The 22,721-nt window shown below is 37.8% G+C and overlaps 1 protein-coding gene across 4 annotated transcripts in view; it reads left to right on the top strand.

Moving 5' to 3' along the window:
• wdpcp (WD repeat containing planar cell polarity effector) overlaps positions 1–22,721 on the top strand; it is a 99,406-nt gene that overhangs the window by 50,736 nt on the left and 25,949 nt on the right. For all 4 annotated transcript variants that reach the window (XR_007972928.1, XR_007972927.1, XM_052154249.1 and 1 more), the window contains 5 exons: positions 413–483; positions 880–939; positions 3,171–3,285; positions 7,375–7,511; positions 14,448–14,639. Coding sequence is in view for 2 of the 4 variants with exons in the window: in XM_052154249.1 (XP_052010209.1) it covers positions 413–483; positions 880–939; positions 3,171–3,285; positions 7,375–7,511; positions 14,448–14,639 (575 nt within the window). In the remaining 2 variants the exon portion in view is untranslated. The remainder of the gene's footprint in view (positions 1–412; positions 484–879; positions 940–3,170; positions 3,286–7,374; positions 7,512–14,447; positions 14,640–22,721) is intronic.

Genomic DNA, 22,721 nt, shown 5'->3' with positions numbered 1-22,721 from the left:
TTTTTTTAACTCTTAAATAGACTTTATTTAAGAAAATAAAAATTATTCTCATTCATTCACTACATTCATTGAATGTAACCTACAGTATGTGCAGACCCACAATTAATCAGTGCAGAAAATATGAAAAAAGTCTGCCGATTCCATCAGTCGACTGCCTGTGTGTTCATGCCCAAATCATCAGCAGGATTGAAATGAGTGGATTTAATTCCTGAGCTGTCAGCTCAGATTCATTTGTATGGTGACCTCGGGTGGAGCTGTATTTCAGGGTCAATCCTCTCCAACCTTAAAAAATCCCAGCAAACACAAAAACATGTTCTTTGGTTCTTTCGGCTGTTTTTTATTCTTTTTGCCTTGGATGACATTGCATTTCATACCTGTGCCACCCCCCCACCCCCCTCTTTCTGTCTCTCAGGTCGGGGTTACCCATGGTTCCTTAGTAACCGTCGTCCAGAGAAACTGCGCGATGCCCTAAAGGAACTAGAGGTATTTGTTTACATTTCCTGCTGTCCAATTAACAAATAGGAGCATTCTCTCTCTCCTTTCATAAGGAAAGAGAAAATCCCCCAACCTCTCTTGCTCTCTCAGCACCTGTGTGGGTGCCTCTCTGTCATCGTTGGGGATATTTGAGGGGGATGATTGGGACCGTGAGCTGGCTCTCTCTCTCTGCCTCTGGCTCTCTCACACAAACCTAGCTTTGTTTAGTCCGATTCTGGCTCATTTCTGCTGCCTCTCCATATCTGAAACTGGAAACATCCTTCTAAACCTGACCCTGAAAACGCACAAACAGCATCTACTCATTCCTAGTACACTTAGTAGGATACACAGGAGCAAGAATTCTCTCTCTCTCTCTCTTTCTAACCCACTCTCTCTCTTTCTCAGGAGCTGCTGCAGTCAAGCACGGTCTTGAGTGTCAGATGGAGAACCAAGCAGTGCTGTCAGGTACCTTACCCAGCATGCACCAGTGGTCTTCTTATCATGAGTTGGCTCGTGAAGCAGAGGTCAGGCAATGAGCATATGCAGACTCAAACTCTCAGGTCTCAAGGGCATTTATCTCTGGGATAAAAAAAAAAAAAGATTTCATTCCCAGACACAACTGTAGACAAGTGTTTTTTTTATTTTTGTTCAATCTCATGTGGATTGTTCAGATTTGTACACACATTCACCCCTACACACATTTTCCACAGATAAAAAGTGCCTGATTTCATGTGTTTTGAAAGGTCAGATAGACCAAACATTGTTACATTTTTGTTTGGTGGTTGGGGATGGTCTTGCTTGGCCAGAAACAGGGTCTGATTGGACCTTTATCAGCAGATCACATGATATAGAGGTGACATTTTCTCTCTGGCTACATACAGCCTTTCCAGACAGAATTATATTATCCTTGTAATTCCACTGACAAATCTTTTACACTAAATATTAAACATATTTACATTTGTTAATCGTGAAATAGGATATAAACAGGATAACGAGAAAAACGTGAGGGTGGGACTTTTTTTTTTATCATTGAGAAATGTTTAAATCTTGAAATGTGTCCAATACATGCCAGAATGGACTCAGGCAATTGAAGCGGAAAGGTTAAAAAATGAATAAGTGATAATAATTAGGAATTGGTGACGTCAGATAAAAAGGAAAATCTTTTCAGATGCAGAGGAAGTTGCATTAAAGATTACAAAGACTTTCATTTTCTTCGGAATAATGTGAGCACACGAATCAAGTACAATAATAATTAGGAATAGAGATGTATTCATAAGGTATTTAATGGAATTTATCTATTCTAGTTCCACAAATGGTTGATAATAATGATTAGTAATAATGATTAGTACTTTTGAGAATGAAATGTTTGGAAATAAGAAATGCAATTCTTATAGGATTAACTGCCATCAGCAGTCTCTTACCAAATGATGAGATCTTTCATATTTTAACAGAACTGATTCTTGCAAATGGTTTTTATACAGAATTTTTAAATTAGATATTTTAATAATTAATACATTTTTATAAGATACCACTAATAACTACAAAACTTATCATTGTTTATCTTAAACTACACATTTCATATCAACATCCATCCAGTAAAGAGTCCACATTTTTGGTTCATTATAAGTCGGACATGATGAAATGAATGATTTGTGGTTCATTACGTTTTTAAAACACTTTAACGAATGGGCTGATGTAAGTTATTAGGAAGCACTGTATATTTTGCGGTGTTTTAGCACAGCGTTGTATATTCATTGGCATAAGAACACACGTTCGAGAACAGTAAATGGTAGTTCCCAACCCTAACCAGGAATGTGTCTGAACCCTCATATTCTCTTAAAAAACTGCACCCTTCTTTTGTTCTACAGGTCATTTTTGACCTCTATTGAAAAGCATTCAAAATTCATAAATTCATATTCACTGTACAACGCCACTAAAGACATTTGCACGTCCATTGCAGTAAATCCATTCATTCCCACTAATCTCAAACAATTTGTTGCAGTATTTCAGGGGTTTGGGAAGGTGTGTAACAGTTCTTTCTACCTTAAAAAAGTGCGTGCGTGCATGCATGCGTTCGTGCGTGTACCACATTTTAGAGAACAGAATTAAATTTGTGGGAATGATGCAGTTCCAAGTGGAAAAAGGTGGGGAATTTAGAGAACAGTATGTGGCTAGGGGCTAAATTTGAGAAAATGTCAAATATTTTTAGGACAAATTTGATTTCATATATGTACAAAAACCTATTTAAAGCTGCATAACATCCAGAAAGGTGTAAGGTCACAACTGGTTTTCCCATACTGGTCAAAATTGACCGCTAACACAATGGAAGGAACAATTGGTTTAAATATTTTTTTTTACCTTTAACATTTATATACAAATAATATATATATATATATATATATATATATATATATATTAGTATATATATAAAAAATGTTTTATGGTCTTGACAAAGTCAAAACATATGTTCCAGTACCATAAACTATGCATTATTTATAACATATTCTTTGTCTGTGGTGGGTCAAAAATGACCCTAAGAAAATAGAAGAGTTAAGACAGTAAATTGGGAGCAATTATTACTTCATGTTGAATTTAAATGTATTCCTGTTGCATTCTGGACAATGCTTGTTTGAATGTCCCACACAATGTTCTGTGGGATTGTTTCATTGTTTGTTACTGTGTAAATGTGTGTGCAGATGCTGTTGAGATCTGGTGTGCTGGTGACTCTAATCCTGGGCGGAGCTCTGGTTGAACGGGTGACCATTGACAGAACACTGGTGGGGCGACTGCCTGCTGATACCATCAGTGATGGTGAGTCAACGCACACTCACACACTCTCTCTTCTCTTTCTTGTTTCTTTCCCCCTCTCCTTCCAGTTTCACTCACTGCTTTTTTTCCCAGCATATGCCTGGGCGGCATGCACACCCACAGGTCATGAACGCCAGTCCCTTCTGTTTCTCCGTCTTTTGTTATTCCCAGAGGAAGTTCGAAAAGCATGGAACTGGCATTGCTCCCTGTCTTATTTTGTGGTTTGTGAAATTGGACACCATCCCAAATCTGCAAATTATTTTCTCATATAATTTTTTGTTTGGAGCTTATGTGGCTCAAGCTCTCTGTGCCGGGTCTCTAGATACCTGACAAACCTGTCTCTTTCTCTCTCTCTCTCTCTCTCTTTCTTTTGATTTCTGTGTCAGCCCACCCCTTCCCTTTCCTAGTAGCCCCCCCATAGAGTGCCATTCAGGCCCCCAGAGCCCCTAATTACCAGAGTAATTATGTGTGTTTATACTGTATGTGTGTGTGTGTGAGAGAGAGAGAGAGAGAGAGAGAGAGTGAGTGTAGAGGGGGGTGGATGGTCAAAAGGGCTTCTACATCTGTCACTTATTCAGTTAGTTTCACAAACACAGTCAGACCTGTGCTTGTTCTTGTAACGTGCTGTAGTACATAGAGAGTGCTTGAAAGATTTTAGAAAGTCTTTGCTTTATTATTTCAAAGCCTCATTCTTGTAAATAAAAATACATTTAAGACCCAGATCACTAGTGAAGCACCTGTAACTGATTCATTAATAGTTTGTACTGTGTATATACAGTCACAGGTTGACAAGATCTTACCATAGATGTTTTAAAGGTGAATGGGCACCCAAACAGCAACTGACAAGTCCAATAGAGATGCCCAAAATTGAGTAACCTTAAAGGAGTTAAAGGGATTGTTCACTCACTGTCATCATTTTGTTGTTCCGATTGTTGCTCATGTTGTTCCAAACACATATGAATATCTTTCTTTCGTGGAATACAAAAATAGATGTTGGGCAGAATGTTAGGGTCTGACAGCCTCACTCACCATTTACTTTCATTGTATGGCATTAAGAAGTGATGAAAGTCTATGATGACTAAGGCTAACATTCTGCCTAAAATTTCTTCTTGAAATGTTCATCATTGATGAAAGTAATTTGGGTTTGGAACAGCATGAGGGTGAGTAATGATAACAGAATTTGTATTTTTGGGTGATTATACAGTATTTATCCACCATCATAGTCTTTGCTATATATTTGTAATCATATTATTTTACAATGTGTTATTTTTCTATGAATTAACTGTACTGCTGATAAGCACATTTCAGACAGTGCGGTAAACCTGTTTTTAAGGAATGTATTAACCTACTAAGCAGATTTTAAAATAATTTATTGATTTATCCTGACCTAACCCACTGCTGCTCATATGCCCCAAAACCGGTTTACTAGCCCCTAGACACACATTTTGGATTTTTGTTAAAATTCTTTTTTAAGGATTAACATGGAATCGTCTTCTTAATTTGGCCATGATTACTGAACATGAGTATGCTGTTTTGAATTTTGTAATCTTTTAAAAGCATTCAGAGTATTCCATCTTTTTTATTATCCTCTTTGTTTTTAAATCATTTTTAAATCATCAATATGTCATGTTATTATTTTGGTAGAGCTTATCTTTTACATTTAGCATTTTAAAATTATTTTTAAACCTCAACGATAAGCTTAAACCAAAGTAAATAACTTTTCTTACATTTCCAAAACGACCATTTAGGATCCATTTTCTCTCAGTGATGGCACAGCATCTACACTATAACTTATAATAAGGTTAATGTTTGCAAATATGTACAATTTCTTTGTTGTTTCTAAAAGATTTTAACTTGACTGTCATGACATTTGGGAGAAGGGCCTTTTTTAACACTCTATTCTTTTTAAATCGTCTCCCTGTTTTTCTGCTTGAATGTGGGATGATTCATAATTACTGCAAAAGTGCAGATATTCCGTCTCTAATTGCTGTTGAGGTTTGAAATTCCAGTCCTGAATTTCACCCTCAACTAAACCTGACTCTCTGAATGGCTTGCATACATTTTTTCTGCCATTTAATTGGTTTCATAAACAGATTATTTTTTAAGGAAGGGAAGGTTAATTGCTAATCACAGTGTGGAGAGCTTGTCAACAGTTTCACTGCAAATGTCTCTCTTTAGCATGAAAGCTGCATAGCCTAACCTCTCTCTCTCTCTCTCTCTCTCTCTCTCTCTCTCTCTCTCCCTCTCCCTCTCTCTCCCCTTCTCCCTCTCCTCTGGCTTCTTAATAGCCTCTTTACACTACTGTCCTGACTCAAACAAATAAAAAAATTATACTCCTTCTGTGGGTGTGTATATGTGCACACGTTTTCTGAATCTAATTCATTGGCTACCTTGCTGTCAGTCAATGACTTGACAATCAGCATTTTCATATTAAGGCACTTCCTTAAAAAAAGTTGCAGATTTGCTTTCAAGGCACCAGAATGTCTAATGATTTAGAACAAAGTGAAGTAAGCTTTAGATATACTGTAACTATTCAAGAACAAAATTCTTATTTCTTTGTAGAAATGGAATCATAAATTAAATCAAAATGTTTTATTTCAAAACTATTTTACACCTTTTAACTGCTTTTATTCTTCTAGGTTTGTCTGATCATAGACATCAAAGGATATATCTATACTGCCTAAAATTAAGCAGTTTCAGAACTTTCAAGAACAGTATTTTTTTTACCTTTATGAGGGCATATTTGTTCTAACATATAACTCAAAGGCTACATCCACACCGCAGCAGAATGTGGCACAAATCTGATTTTTGTTTTTCACACATGTGACAGATCTGTTTATTGGATGACCGTGTGAACAGTCACAAGCGCACTGAATTTTCAAATGTTCATTTTCAAATCTGATCTGGGCCACTTTCAAATGTGGAAATAAATCCGATACGTATCTGATTTCTTTCCAACTGATGTTCAGTGTGAACAGCCAGATCAGGTGTAATGTGATTTTTGGCTTCTATAGATGTGTTATTGCTTTATTGTTAATGCAGTCAGTTCTTTTTTAAGGAAAGAAAATAAGATTATAGGCTCAACAGTTGGGTTCAGTGATTCGTTTGGATTACAGCAGTAAAATATGTGCATGAAAAGATAGAGATAGATAAACGTACTGTAAATGCTCTGCTCGCGCCATTTCTATATTTCTCAAGCTGTATAAAAATGTGAATAAAATCTGAGAACATGTAATAACTCTTACCTTATACAGTATGTGTAATGCTGGTTTTCCTGCTCTCCATCAATTGCATGGTGTGTTTCGCTATTAATATTACACTCTTGAGCTTCGATGATCATTTCATTTCTCAATACGAAGACAAATGACTTTATTTAAAAATATTGTTTCATCAAGACAGCCTTTCTCCATCACTTGCTGACATATTATTAGCTATATAGGCATTAAGTGTTCTATCTATTAAAAAATCCCAGGCTATTACATTTTTATTTGTAAATTAATTCAGTATTCATATTATAATTATGAACATGACAGAGTTTGTTATACGCATGCTCAGAGAGTGCTATACATATGTGGGTCAGTTCAGCGTCAGCTATTCAGATCAGTATCTGATATGGGCTACATTTAAAATGTCATGTGAACAACCTTACAAAAACAAAACTGATTTGGGTCACATTCAGCTGCTGGGCGAACGTAGGCAAATAGTGCCGTCCCTTTATGCTCTAATTGAATCAGTTAATTGTTTAAACACTGTCCCTTAACAATTAGTTTAATAATTTTAAACCATGACTTGCACTATGCATAAGTAATATTGACATTATATTCATGATGTTAGCCAGAGGGGAACTGGCCCCTACAGTGAGTCTGGTTTCTCCCAAGGTTATTTTTCTCACATTAACCAACATCATGGAGTTTTGTGTTCCTTGCCACAGTCGCCTTCAGCTTGTTCACTGGGGTTATTAATACAATTATTATTTAATTATTTTTAAACACGATAAACAATCATATTTTATCTTTTTGAGGTTTCTGACACCGCCATAGTCTCAGGAGGTCATATGAGTTACAACCTTTGACTTTTCTCTGTGGTTTTCAGCTGTGATTGGAGATCGCATCCTTCTGTTCTCAATGAAGGAGAGGAGTCAGGTGTGTCATGTTTACCTGAACAGGAAGAACCAGAGCTCACCTGAGCTAAAACGACACAGGGAGAAACTCACAGCTACGGAGATTAAGGTCTCACACACACACATTCATGTACCTCTCTCACGCCCACATCTAGTGAACACAGGCCCTAAGACACACACATGCTCTCTTCAATACACACATTAGCACATTTGAGGAGGAAAGGCAGCACTGCCTCTCCTGCTTTCAATTAAAAAGCCTTAATGAGGCTGGTCTGGCTCTTTCCACAGGGCTTTTAGCAGCAATAATTGCCTGGCTTTACTTGCTTTCTTTTACCGTTGGGACAGGTAGCACTGTGATTACTGGAGCTCCTCTCTAATGCACACCTGTGGGGAACATCGAGTCCAAACACACAGCACTCCTCTCTTTATAAAGCCATCAAATGCTGCACCATAATATACTGTAGATATATGGGTATATGGGTAGATGACACATTAACATATCCAGAATATTTTTTTAAAACAACATCAAGATTTAAAGTAAAAATTTAAGGTGTGTATAATAGGTGTTTTGACTGATTTAAATTTCTCTGAAGTTGTACCTGGTTTTAATCACCTTTTGCCATGACCTTTTCATTTTACATGGCTCTATGAACTTAATAATATAATAAAATAAAATATTATAATAAATATGAGGTCATAAAATCTAAGTATATAAGTATAAATTAGCTAAATATATTTTTTAAATACTTTAAAATAGTTTTGTAGTATAGCATTTAACAAAAATGTATCATAATTTTGAAATATTTGTAATTTTTTGTTACTACTTTGTTGTAAATTACAGAATACTGCAAAATTTCATAAGCCTCTGTTTGAAATCATTTATATATTTATTTGTCAGTGCAAGGGCAGACAGTTATATGTAATATAATGTAAACGTTTTAATAGATCAGTAAACATCAGCAGAAAAAAATGCTCTTTTGAACACGTGATATCATTTGAAATTTGAGAAGCATATCTACACAATCAGCATTTCAGTGTAAACTCTACACTGTATTTCCACATCAGAGGCTTTTGTAGAACCTGGAAGAACCAGAGCAAGTGCAATGTTTTGAGTTTGGAGCTTAATGGAATTTAAATTGAAGATTTACTGAAGTGTATTATATAGAAGTGTATGCATATTTATAGAAGTGTATATACAGTAGTGTTGGGACTGAAAGGATCCTTACTGTCTGGATGTTTTAAACTTAGTAACAGCCCTGTAGTTCGTTCTATGCAGAGCACCTGTATAAGGGTTAGAGGGTGGGGTCAAGTCCATCTCCTGCTCTTTAGAGGAAGCAAAGGTGATAACTCCATTCTTTATTCCCCATCCCATTCATTCCCTTGCTATCCAAAGAAACTTGTCTAAAATGCATAACAGAATTTACGAAAAGAAAAAAATCTTTATTCGTTGTCTTTTTGAAAGCATTAACCTCATTTTAGTGGGCCGGAGACCAAGTGTGCAGAGATCACAATTTGGATGGGTCTGATTATGGACTAAACACAATACATAAATACATCAGGCTCTTAACACCCTCCGCACCCGAACATTATCGCATTACTGGAGCGCATTGTTGCGACGGCAGCCCGAGTATGAAAGCAATCTCTCCTGCGGTGTGGCTGGCTCCAGCAGCATGGCTCTGATAAGGGGGGAACCGTACAGCTCCAACCCCCCCATCCTCCCTCTCGACACCACCCCCGCCCACCACACCCCCCTTTCCCAGCCCGGCTGGCCCCATCTACTGCGTGCTCCACTGGACTAAGCTTTGAGCCTAATCCTCCAGAAAGAGGGTCTGATTATTGCTGACCAGCAAGCACAGGCAAGATGGGGAATCAAGTTTTGGGGGGAGGGCGGAAAAAGACTGAGAGAGAGATTGTTGTCCCCCCACACAGTCTAAATTGGTGTACTTTATTTAGGCATATTTCTTCATGTTATTTGCATAATTATTTGTACATGATACTTTTTTGTGTTAAATATTTTATTTTCAGTTTAATTTACGCAAAATCAAAGACCTTAGACCTACTCATTTACGTTTGTATTAATTTAATCTGTCTAAACTGATCAAAAGATGAAAAGAGAGAAAAACAATAAAACACACATTGCCGTACGTGTGAGTTAATTAGATTCATGGAGTTTGATGGTAAAATATACTTAAGGAATAGTTCACCCACAAATTCTGTCATAATTTCCTCACCCTCATGTCGGTCCAAACCCACGTTAGATGGAGATTTTTTTTTAATGAATATTTTGGTCCGTATTTTGAATGTAGTATTTTGAATATTATTATTTTTATGGTCATTTTGGGTCATTTTTTTCAGTCACTAGCATATACGGACCAAGTTTGTGTAGACCAATATATTAATTAATCCTTTTGTGTTCTGCATAAAGCTCCATACACACATGCAGCGACTTCCAGTGTCAAAGCTACCTCATCTCGTTCATTGTCAATGAGAGCTGGTGACTTCCGGCGACACAAGCGACAGCGACCGCTGGCGACTAGATGTGGGCGTGGCGAGTGACATGACCAAGTTGAGAAAAGCTGAACTTGATGCAAATGAGGAGAGTCTTTCGGAAGCGACAACCAATACGAGTAAAGACCGTGTCAGTGGAGCTCATGTCATCCGTCTCCTTGCAAGTGCCTGTGAGCAATTTTACTGTTCTACACGATTCGTCTGTAACCACATACATGGACATAATAAAAAATGATGCGTGGAAAATAAATTGTTGGCAGTCTGAGTGAGTTTGATTTACTAAATGGGTAGTTCGTTCATTATTGATGTTATGATACATTGAGCACTGTTGCCAGAAGAATGTGCATTTTTAGGGACAAGAAAACGTATTCCTTGTTAAATTATAATGAAAACGTTGTTTTACTAGCAAAATGCCTATTCTGTGATCATGTTTTCAAAAGACATGGCCAAACATGTTAGCACAGCGTAGTTCTAGCGGATGACTAGCAGCTGTACATCATCGCACCATTAGCTGGGTAATTCCCAGCCAATCACATGTAAACCGTTGCTTTAGAAGTCTGCTCACAATGTATCACACTGCTGTTTCGGTGTGCTAACGCTGCAACCTCCACCACCCCACCACCACCAGTTGAGTCCAATCCTGCACTGGGTTAGGCTCCTCGCCCCTGCCTCCTATCTCCGGCAGGATATGATGGTTCAGAGTACAACTTCTTCGGACCGCCAGAAAAGAGAGACATTACTTTTCTGTTTTGTATTCATCAAATAAATGTCATAACTTTCAGTCAAGTCTGCAAGTCTTCTTGATAGAAGTCCACCAATAATGTTAGAGTGACAGCACCACTAGCGACTTCACAATACAGAGATTAGCAACATCAAGCAATGAAGACCTGCATGTGTGTGCGAGGCTTAAAGTCATATGGGTTTGGAACAGCATGAGGGTGAGTAAATTACAACAGAAATTTTATAATTTTGTCAATATTATGACATCTAAAATGCTATCATTTGTTTAATGCAAAGATGTCATGTGGCCTACTGTAGATAGAAGCAAGGTGAAGTTCAGGGTGAAATTATAACAGTTTTTGTTACAGGCAGACTGTGGTACATTTCTAGTCCTGCCTATTGTGTCCAGATAGAGTTGTTGACATAAAGAAAGACTTTGTGTTTGCCCTGTTGATAAGGCCTTTCAGAATGAAGTATATGGAAATGACTGCTATTATGCGGTTTAAATAGGCACTGGCTCTATATGAGCCAAATCATATTTTCATGCCATTTATTTATACTACGGTGTGCAGAACCGTTGAAATAGCACATGATATGCTGCGATATGAGACAAGAGTTTAATACGACAGCATAAGACAGAGGAGCTGTGTATAGTAGATAATATACAGTATATATCTATACTTCAGTGCTGTTGTTGCAGTTGCGAGTCTTTTGTTGTTATTGCAGCCTCAAAAATAGATAGTGGATTTAACATTCCTCCAATGGAACTTAGAATTCCTTGATTTATTATGTCTGTGTTGAGGTTAGACAATATGGAGTTATTAAAGCTGTTTGTGCTGGTGCTTTTTATTTTCTGGAATGCATCAGGTGCAACAGCAGGTGTGTCTCAGACAGGTGCGGCTCATTTTAATGAAATTTGGCAATCAGCCTTAAAGGGATAGTTTTTTTTTAAAAAAGAAACAGGTTTAGAAACAATATCAAACAAGTTGAATACAAGAATTTTCATTGAACAACCCCATTGAAATGCACTGACATGAGGCTTTGAGCTTGCAAAATTACTTCTGACCCTGCAACGGGATATGACTTTTCAAGCCAAGAGGTCAATCTGTGACATTTGGATCCTCTATTAATAAAATGTCTTTTTACATTCTATATACTGTAAATTCACTGGTCATATTTCAGCAAACTTTGGTACACAGCAAAATATGAAAAGTCTTCTCAAATGCTTTTGTTTCTGCTATCCCTTCCCATGTTCACATGCCTTTGAATGCAAGTGAATGGATCGATCTTGTATCACGTCACAAAGCCTTGAGGCTGTCTACACTTGGTGCATCAATGTGACGATTCTAAACTGTTTATTTGTCTTGTTGGCTGAAGCTCGTGCAGTGCAAAATAGAACAGGGTATCCGTTTACTTGTATTACTTTATATTATATGATTTTATTATTTGAATAATCTAAACTATTTTCTAGATCAGTTTTGTCTTGTTAATGCTAAGGGCCTAACATTCAGTCTTTATCCCAGTTAAAAGGATAGTTCACCTAAAAATCTAAATACATATCTCAGATGTGTATGACTTTCTTCTGCAGAATACAAACTAAGATTTTTAGAAGAATATTTCAGCTCTTTTGGTCCTCACAATGCAAATGAATGGTGACCAAATATTTGAAGCTCCAAAAGCACATAAAGGCAGCATAAAAGTAACCCATACAACACCAGTGGTTAAATCTTTATCTTCAGAAGCGATATGATAAAGATCTTTGCACACCAAGGGAAACATGGCTATGAGAGGCAAATCGCAGATGAATGGCACTTGCACATATCTCTCATGAGGCTATTTTCAGTCATGCCAGTGCAGCTCCTATCTACTTGAATGGGGAAAGACTGAAATCTCAAAAACATTTGGTCAAGATTACAATCAAAGACCATATTTCAAATCAGCAATAAAATTTGATCATATTGGAATCATAAATTGTGCTTCTTTACCTCATATTACAGTAAAACATGCAATTTTCCCAGCTTGTATAGCTGATTGACAGGCGATGTCTGTTGACTTCCTTTATACGTCCGTTGACCGTTGGGTGCTAGAGCTTCTTAGTTGGGCATTCCAATTCCTCCCATTTATTTAAATAGAAGTGGCCCATCTCTGCTAACAGTCTGTTACATGCCACTGCTAGGCATTCTCTATATACTTGTGTGAAGTACATTTGTTTAAAACCAATGCGTAAAGCACACACATATATAATGACTTGTAGCAGACGTTGTCAATTGGAACAATACTGATTGTATCTTTTTGCATGTATATCTTGTGTAATACAATTGTTTTAAGTATGTTAATAATTAAACGTGACAACATTTAAATTCTCAAAGAGTCTATATAATGCGAGAAATACAACCCAGATCACCCCAACAAAACCCATCTTCAGTCTGACCTGTTATTAGATCATTTAATACTTGCCAACAATGACAGCACAGCTGTCAATGACTGTTATAAATTGCACAGAAATAAAGATTTTGTGATATACAATTTCTGATATACAAAGGTGTGCAGTGCACTGCAAGGACAGCATTAACATTATTAATATTAGGTGAAGAACACAAGATCTGTAAAATGTTTTATTAAAAAGATGATCCAAGGGAAAATATACGTATATGCAATATACAGTATGTTACAGTAGAGTTATAGGAGAACTTGTGTAAGATTAAATAGCAAAGACAAAAATGTAGCAATATAGAATACATTATGAAGACTATCCATGTAATATCTGAGTTTTTTTTTTTTTTAAATGGTATGCAAGGTCTTAAAAACTGAAAAAATAAAAAACATTTCTCATATGGGTTCTCAAATATGAGAAAAATCTTCACTGCTGGTTCAGGATTTCTTTCTCGAGTTCCTTTAGCATTTAATGTTGATGGTCGAACAGCTTCCTGTGCTTTAGCGCAACCTGTTGTGCTGGTTTTGGTAACTGCAGCAGCTCCTGACACTTGATCCAAAGCTCATATTTTAATGGTCAGTGCATTTTATTGTCCGGCGAAGAAAAAAAACTTAACTTTCCATAAAAAAACAAATGTTGGCACGCAATCTGTTTTGATTCAAAATGTTAATTGTGCTGAGAAATCGTGACAAAGATTTACATTAGGTGTGAAAAGGCCTTAAGTGTTGGTGAGAAACAGATCAACATTTAAGTCCTTTTTACTATCAATCTCCACTTTCACAGTTTTCTGTTTGTTTCTGGCAATTCACATTCTTCTTGCATATGGCCATCTACTGAGCAGGGGGGAGAATTTATTATAAAAAATGACTTGGTTCTGTTGATCTGTTTTTTTTGTTGTTGTTTTTTTTTTACCCACTCCTACCATAATTGCTTCTAAAGATATTAATTAAAAGATACATTACTTTTATGCTGCCTTTATGTACTTTTTGGATCTTCAAAATGTTGGTCACCATTCACTTGCATTGTATGGATCTACAGAGCTGAAATATACTTCTAAAAATCTTCATTTGTGTTTAGCAGAAGAAAAAAATTGAGTAAATGATGAGAGAATTTTCATTTTGGGGTGAACTGTCCCTTTAAGGATATAATAAGAACAACCATCCAAATCTAGAGTGTAGGAAAGCGAGAGCACCTAAAGATCTCATTATCAGTCGGATCTGTGTCACACAAACGTTATTCAAACACCCTATAAATTAAAGCCCAAATACAGTAACAAGGCCCAGTTATCAGCTCAGGCACCATTAATAAAGCAGCCTGCTACTGTAATGTGTTATGCAGAGGAGTGGAGACCATTTTATAGATGTTTTTCTTTTTTGCTCCAAGGTATCTGTTGTGGACTTACCAGGCGGAGGGCACCGTGTGGAGCGTCGGGTGGGACTTAACCGGGCACAGGATCTGGCACTGTGCTGGTGGCCACTCTGTAACGAGGAAGTTAGACCTTGGTCTCCAGTCCCTAGTGCAACAGACAGGGCCAACCTGGTGCTGCTCGCATGCTCGGACACATCTGTGTTTACAGTAAGCAGGCAAACACACACATTCCTTCAGGGCTGGCCTTGCACTTCTCTCCACGCTAATATTTCTTGAGTGATGAAATTAAATGAGGTGGGAGAGCAAGACAAAGAGAGGAGCATTGTGAACAAACTTCAACTTTAAGTTCAATTAATAACCAGGTCGGGACCTCCTAAATAATATAAATACTTTTAATAATACCCTCACAATGATCTGCTGCTCAAGGTTTCAGACAGACTATCTCCTTTTTACCTCTGTCCTTTTGTACCATTTCACTTTTTTATTCTCTTTTGTCATGCTTTACTAGTCACCATTGTGTTTCACCATTGTTTCTCAATGAGTTGCTGTAACTTGCAGACTGTTCACTTGAACTTTTTCTTTACATGAACAGCCGACCTTTGACCTTTAAGCCCCCTCCCTGTGTAGCTAACATTCTCTTGCTATAGTTGGTATTCTTCTCTCCTGTGAATCAGCAGTTATGCAACACCTACGCAAAGAGAAGTGTAAATTAAAAGTTTATTTCATGATTCTGCAATTTTTAACATATAGAAAAAAATATCCTAATTGAAAGAATATGAATCAAGCGTTCTTGTAGTAGAACTGTAAGAACATGGTACAAGCAACATCAAGTTGTTGGTTCAGTTTCCAGGGAACGTACGTTTTGACAAAAGCTCTGCTCCAAAACCTAGTGAGCTGCCTTGCTGTTTAATGACCTACATAAGCTGCTGCCTTTTAAGGTAGCATCCTAACTAACTCACAAGTAACTGATCGGAACGCTTCACACAGATACGGGAATCTCAACTGATGGTTGTGCTTTAGCATGTTGCTAAGCTATGCCATAATGCACTAGTAAGCATGAAATACATAAAACACACATATTAAGATTCAAAAGTAATCAATTTTATATCAGATTGAACTGTTTTTATGAATATCTTTTTCAATACTGAATAAAATGTGTTTATAATCAACATCATCAGACAGACAACATTTTATTTTATTTTTTTCTTTCGAGTTCATCCCATAGCATTCTGGGATTGCCTTCATTTGATGCGGCCTTAGAATTTGGCTAAAATAAGGTATCAGAACAAAAATGTACAGTACCTCTTGCACTGAAATGCTCTGAAAGTCGCTTTAGATAAAAGTGTCTGCCAGATGCATAAATGTAAGAGCTGCAAATAATTGGAGAACTTGTGAGTTGTTGTTGAACATTCTCCTATCCAATCATCATTACTAAAGGTCCTCCTGATCATATTGGGCCTAGAGTTCTATAACATTAAAGTGAGAATTACCCTGGCACCAATTGAATTGAGCTTCCTCAAACAAGACACCAAAGTATGTGTTTTTTTTTTTATCACACTTCACTTAAGGTGTGTGTGTTTGTGATTATTAATATCAGATGGCCCCTCCCTCCATCCTTGGGGCTCAAGCTAAAAAGTTTCACCTTAACTGTAAAAGAATGATTCAAATGGACCATTTGATAAATTAATAGGTGAATAAATGTGCATAGGATGGAAAAATGCAAGTGGTTGAATTGGATGTAGCAATGGCAAAGTATGACTTATCTTATGTAGATAAATTGCTGTTTCTCTATTAATTAATAAGTGAAAACCTTCTTTCTGTTGAAACAAATAACTCCGTATTTGCTAGACGTTTAATACACAGGTTACGCAATCTAAGGAACATTAGATAATCATAAACTGATAGTATACAATAATGCCAAGGTCACTGGAAAGAGGTTAAGTAATGATATTTACATTCTCCTTGATTGATCGATGAGTTCGGTAATGGCGATGTCTTCCACTTGGACTCAGGGCCACGTTACAGTGGGGAAGGAGCTGGATTCTGTTTCAACATCCTTGGACACAAAGAGGGTTCTGGCAATCTGGAACACGGAAATATACAGCCCTTATGTTGGTGCAAGATTCATCATCTGGAACACGCAGATGCACGAAACTTGTAGAGAAGGTTTGCTTGTCAGAGCTAAACCTTGTCGCTGTAGTTTTCTCCCTGATATAGGGATTCCGAACTTTGTGTTGTAATAGTCTCTTGTAGTGAGACTTGGTATTTGGTAGTTCTACTGCATCTCGGATGGACACTTAAAACGTTGGGTGATCTGTTATCCTCTGTCTGCAAAGTGGAGACTTAGCATGTTCGATGGTTTGTATTCTGTTACATCTCCTACCACTCTGGCTTGAGATTCAGAATGTTGATTATTATTCTGTTATTGCTCCTAAACTCAAACAGCCGGGAACTAAGAAAGGAGCAGTGTTATAGAGGTGTATCCTGTTAACGACCCACTGGTTGGGGACTCGGGACAAAGGTTTGGTCATCCGGAGGATTGTTTTATACCTTCCTGGTAAGAAGGAGATTTCAGTTTGATTCTTGTTTCAGGGTTATGATTGGCTGCTGAGATCAGAGTGGGCCTACACAGTGTGGTTCAACCTTCCCTTCTCTCTGTGTAACTCATTTTCATAGTATAAGGTTCAGAGTTAAAACAGTGTCTTAAACGTTTTAGCTATGCATTGTTCTTTTTCCAAACTTCTTCTAAAATACTCTGAAGATATAGAGACCAAACATGATATTGATAGATTAAATATTACACATGTATTAATTTATACCACCATAGTTCAGTTTGTGTGAAATAATGTGTTAATTGAACAACTGCAATTTACATCAACAGTTCTGTGAACAAACATAGAGTGAATGTGATGCAGTTTGTGTCCATGTTAGGAGTTAAAGTTTTGTTTAAAGATTTGTCTTCGTGGATTCTTTGTTTCAGCCTTTGCCACATGGTAAGTTAATGCTGCTTTGAGAGGTCTTGAAAAAATTTGTTATGGTCCTTCTCACCTCGGGTCTTAGGGCAAACCTTAGGATGGGGGATTTGAGAGGTTGCTAAGAATCCACTCATGGACCAATAAGAAGTCTTTTCCAATATACTGGAAGGTCCAGGTCTTTACTTTCTGAAGTATCGAATAGTTGTCCGAGCAGCTTATTTGATGGCTGTGCTTGGCATTTGTTTGTGTTGGTTCTGCCACTATCCAGTAAAAATGGAGCCACTCTTCTTGGCCTTGACAGTTAGGGAGGGGCTCTGCCATAAACTGGCTCCTGGAATGTCATCTGGTCCGACTGTTCACCACAATGGTTAACTGGAGAGGACCTCTCAGGAACTGCTGATAAAGCCATTCTTTCACTTTTCCATTTCTCCATCCCTCCCTCTCTACATTCACTCTATTCCCTGCCTCTCAGGGCTATTTAATGTTGAATGGTGATGATTAGAAAAGCAGCACGCAATGCTTAAGCTCCCATCATTGCACTTTGGTTTTAAACATATGCAAAATCTTCACTCGTAGCAGAGGGGATGAGAGAGACGAGCAAACGGAGCAGCGTTTCCAATTGCGAATGCACCAAATGAAAACAAACAAGGGGCGGAAAATGTGAAATAAAAAGATAAAAGGGGGGCAGTGTGGAAAGACACTGCATTGCTCTGGTTGGAAATGAACCCTGGATTTGTCCTGGGCCTTCACATATTTATTTTCTCTCTCTTTCTCTCTCTCTCTCTCTCTCTTTCTCTGTCTCTGTCTCTCGTTTTCTTATGGTTAAAAAACATTAAAGTGTCTCTCGCCTTCATCGTTTCTAATTAAAGTGTTTGTTGTCATTTTCAGATCCGTGGTGTGAAATCAAGCTAGCAGTTTATGTAAGACGCGAGCGGTGAATCAAACGGTTCGCTCGGCGCATAGACACACACTTCAATCAATTCTGCCTCATATATATGTTCCCTTTGTTAAGTTTGCTATCTGCATGCTAAACCTATTTTCTGCTTAGTCTTCAGCATTTAAAAAGTACGCTTTCTTTCCCTATGTGGTCTTAATTCTTACCCCTCGCAGATAAGCACTGCCAAGAGACACACGAGAAAACATTTGCGCACATACTTATTTATGCAAACGTTTACCATTTTTAATCAATTCCTCTGTTCCTGGAATTTAATTATTTTAATAAAAAGAATATTTATATATAGTTATTTTGCATGTTGAGTTGGTTGTTTTAATGTTTTCAGTAAGCATTAGATATCTCCTTTTTTTTTTAAATAGTTGTTTTGCATATTGGGGTGATTGTTGTTGTTTTGTTTTCCATAAGCATTAGATGTTGTTGAATATCCCGTTATCTCGCTCAAAACATTTCTCTTTGCATTTGTTTTATCTGCATACAGTTTATAATAGAGTTGGGGTAGTTGAGTTCAGACTCGGAGAAAGAGATCGCCACACGTGCTCTCTTACTCTTATCCAGAAACATCAATAGCGTAATTACACTTTTAAAAGTACGTTCCCCAACTCTGCAAATTATTAAATAGAACAAATGTTTTATCAGACTCACGTTTACTACGCAAAGCCAACTCTAACTGAAAATGTTGACTATTAATAATTCAGTAACACTTCTTTGTATTGGCAGTTTAAAGTTGTCTGTTCACTAAAGGTAAAATGTTTCATTTTTTCAAGACATTTTTTGTTAAGGCAACTACAGATTTCTTGTTAAGCAAATGATAAATTAGCAATAATTTCATCTTATGTATGACTTTACAGTCTAAGACTTTTATTATGAATTAAACTCTGCTAGCTTGGCTTCTGAAGAAAAGAACATCTTGGAAAGCAAAGATAATACATTTCATGCAATAGTTACTGTATAAGTAGACACGGATACTGTAGACCTCAACACTAAACATGTTGAGCTCTGAACACCACCACATAAAAATAATAATTATTAGTGATGCCAACAACAGCTATGCTAGTATAAATAAAAATCACAAAACAGCAAAACAATAATCCCATAATTGTAATTGCATAATTTATTCATGCAGCAGTGCATGCTGGTAGCTCACAAACCCTTAACAAATCAGCAACATTTTGCAATATGACATTTGAAGAAATATTGTTGGTCTAACTTGTGTTTTATGTTTATTTAAAGTAATTCATTTTTAGGATCTGTAACTTAAAAAGCCCTATAAGATAGATAAAATGTAATTGCTTTTTTACAGTGTGGAATGGTAGCAATCTCTGTCATTTTTCCTTGGATGGCTGCCGTTATGATTCCGGCCCATGTTAACTGAAAAGAAAAGGTCCGGGTGGAATGTTATTTCCCAGGTTAAATTCTTTGGCATGTGCAGGTGCAGCCGAGCGAATGCTTCTATGTTGATTTCATGCAACAGCGGCCTGACAAGCATCTGAGTATAGCACACACACTTACACACATCAGAAGAGCGGAGACTCGGCAGCAAGAACTTTCATAGATTGCCTTCATCATCATTTCCCTCTCTCTCTCTCTCTCTCTCTTTCTCTCACTCACTGTCCCTTTCTCTTTCTCTCACACACTCCGTTTGCTCTCTGAGCTGGAAAATTGGCTCAAAGAGCTCCACTGCTGTGAACAAGACCTGCTGCTCAGCTGGACCTCTCTGGGTTTATCTTTCAAGCTGCAAAAGAAAGTCCGGAGAAGAGAACAGAAGAAAATAATAGTTTTGACCAGTGACTGAAACCAATAACTAACAGAGACTCACTTACCACTGTTCTCTCTCTCTTTCTCGCTCTCCTTTGCACCCCCCACACACACACACACACACACAACCAAGATGCTGTTTGTCTTTGTGAAATTTAATCTATCATTGTTTCAGCGGCAACTGTGAGGTTTGCGATGTTTGAGTGTTTGTGTTAATGCAGGTCTTAAGAAGGATCACTCTGAAGATGTTAAAAACATTTGTGGCGGGCAGGAGAAAGACACTCTAAATCTCCCCCAGTGCTGAGGCAAACACGCTGCCTCTTAACCAGCTCTCCTTTATGTCTTAACCTTTTTGTTTTTGTTTAGTGTTACCGTGGCAAAGAGCTTAGTGCTTTCTCTATATGGCTATCCCTTAACACTAAACCAGATAAACTAGTGGGAAGGTTGTGTCATTTCTCTGTAGTTCCTATGGAAAGCACAGCGATATGCAGGTCTTATAATGTTTAAACAGATAGTTAACCCAAAAAGTAAATTCTTGTAAAAAATTATTTAATCACTCTCAAACCTCCAAAACCTGTGTTACTTGGCAGATGTTTAGCAGAATGTTGGACTTCATAAGCATTCACTTTTGTTGAATGGAAAAAGGTGCAGCATCAGCATTCTTCAAAATTTCCTCTCTTGTGTGCCATGGACTAAATGAAAATCATGTGGTTTAGAATGACATAAGGGTTAGTATATGATGTCAGAATTTTCATTTTTGTGGTTTAATCATTAGTATAGGTAGCCTAATAGCTAGCTTGCTAAAATGTAGCTCTTTCAGCCCAAGCAGTGTGTTGACCATTTTAAAATGATTTGGGAGGGTGTTAACCTTGCTTTAGCTAAAGTTTTACTGGTGTTGCCTTGTGCTAGCAGGGTCAGTGTGGTTTAAACATTAGTGTAGTGTTAGCTTGCTGCTTAAAAGTGTAGCGCTCCACAAAAGGGCTATTAGTAAAGCATTAGCCCTTTGAGGTGAATAAGTCTGGCCCAGGCAGGCCTGGAATGGTGTTAAACTAGCCCTAACTTGGCTTTTACAATTGTAGCTTAGTGCCAGCAGGGTTAGTGTTGTTTAAACATTAGTGTAGTAAGCTTAATAGCTAGCTTACTAAAAGTGTACCACTTTTGACCTGAGCAGTGTATTGGCCATTTTAAAAAGATTTGAAATTGTGTTAACCTAGCCCTAGCCAGACTTTTAAAGTTGTAGCTTAGTTCTACCAGGGTCAGTGTGGTTTAAACATGGTGTTAGCTTGCTGCTTAAAAGTGTAGCACTTCCCAATAGGGGTATTAGTAAAGCATTAGCTCTTTGAGGTGAATAATTCTGGCCCAAGCAGAGTGTTTTAAAATGGCCTGGAATGGTGTTAACCTAGCCCTGGTTTGGCATTTACAATTGTAGGTTAGTGCTAGCAGGGTCAGTGTGGTCAGGAGTTTAGACCTATAAAGATGTCTTTATAGTCCTTCAGACTCGAGTTATACAAATACAGGTATCTTATGACCTCCTCACACGCGCTCTTGACGTGCATACTGTTTTTGTTTTTACCTTGAAATCCTGTTATTTAGCAACGATTACATCTTCTAGTGCTTCTACGTGACAACAAAGGCTCAAATGTGAGTCTTGCCACGTGCAAATAATCGTGTTCAAAGATGCGCATTTAGACAAATCGGGCCCAAGCACAGCCAAATTTTGGCCCAAGCAGTGTATTGTTGACCATCTTAAAACAACTTGAAATGGTGTTATCCTACTCATAGCTAGGCTTGTAAAGCTGTAGCTTAGTGCTAGCAGGGTCTGTGTTGTTTAAACATTAGTATAGTGTTAGCTAGCTGCTCAGAAGTGTAGGAATATCCAAAAGGGGTATTAGTAAACCTTTATCCCATTGAGGTGACAATATTTTGCAGTGTGTTGACCATCTTAAAATGGCTTGGAAGGGTGTTAAGCTTGCCCTAGCTAGGGTTTTGAAGTTGTAGCTTTGTGCTAGCAGGATCTGTAGTTAAAATATGAGTTTAGTATTACACTATGCAGTTGGGCATTGGTCTTTTGCTAGCGTGGTCAGTGGGGTGTTGGTTCTGAGCCCGGGCCCAGCTGTGGACATACCCAGAGTGTGGGGCCTCTGTGACTGGGGCAGGTGTGTCTCAGCGGGACCTGGCTCTGTAGAGATCTGGCACTGTTCCGGATCTCCCCTCTGTGCTGTCAGCAACTCTTCTCCCTAAACCCCTCTAACCCCCTGGGGTGCTGCAGGAGTCTGCCCAGGGGGGATTACAGCTAAAAAAAAAAGACCAAAAATTAAACTCAGCCCCTGCTTCCACAGAAACCACTGGCAACCCGCTTAACTCAGTCTCCTACTCTGGCACACACGCCGCCATTCAGGGCCAGCCCATCTCTCTCATTTTCTCTTGCTCAGTCTCTCCACCTCACCATCTGCACTACAAACACGTATACTACAGGTAAAACCGAACTCACTGTGTGTTATCGTCTGATACGACACTTTTTAAGCTGTGTGTGTGCACATTTTCAGGTTAAATCTTCTAGCAAATTTTTCAACATGTTGTTGTTGAGATGTGATTTGCACTGTC

Source organism: Xyrauchen texanus, chromosome 22 (genome assembly GCF_025860055.1).
Source record: "Xyrauchen texanus isolate HMW12.3.18 chromosome 22, RBS_HiC_50CHRs, whole genome shotgun sequence".
Lineage (NCBI taxonomy): Eukaryota > Metazoa > Chordata > Actinopteri > Cypriniformes > Catostomidae > Xyrauchen > Xyrauchen texanus.
This window is presented reverse-complemented; position numbering and strand designations above follow the sequence as displayed.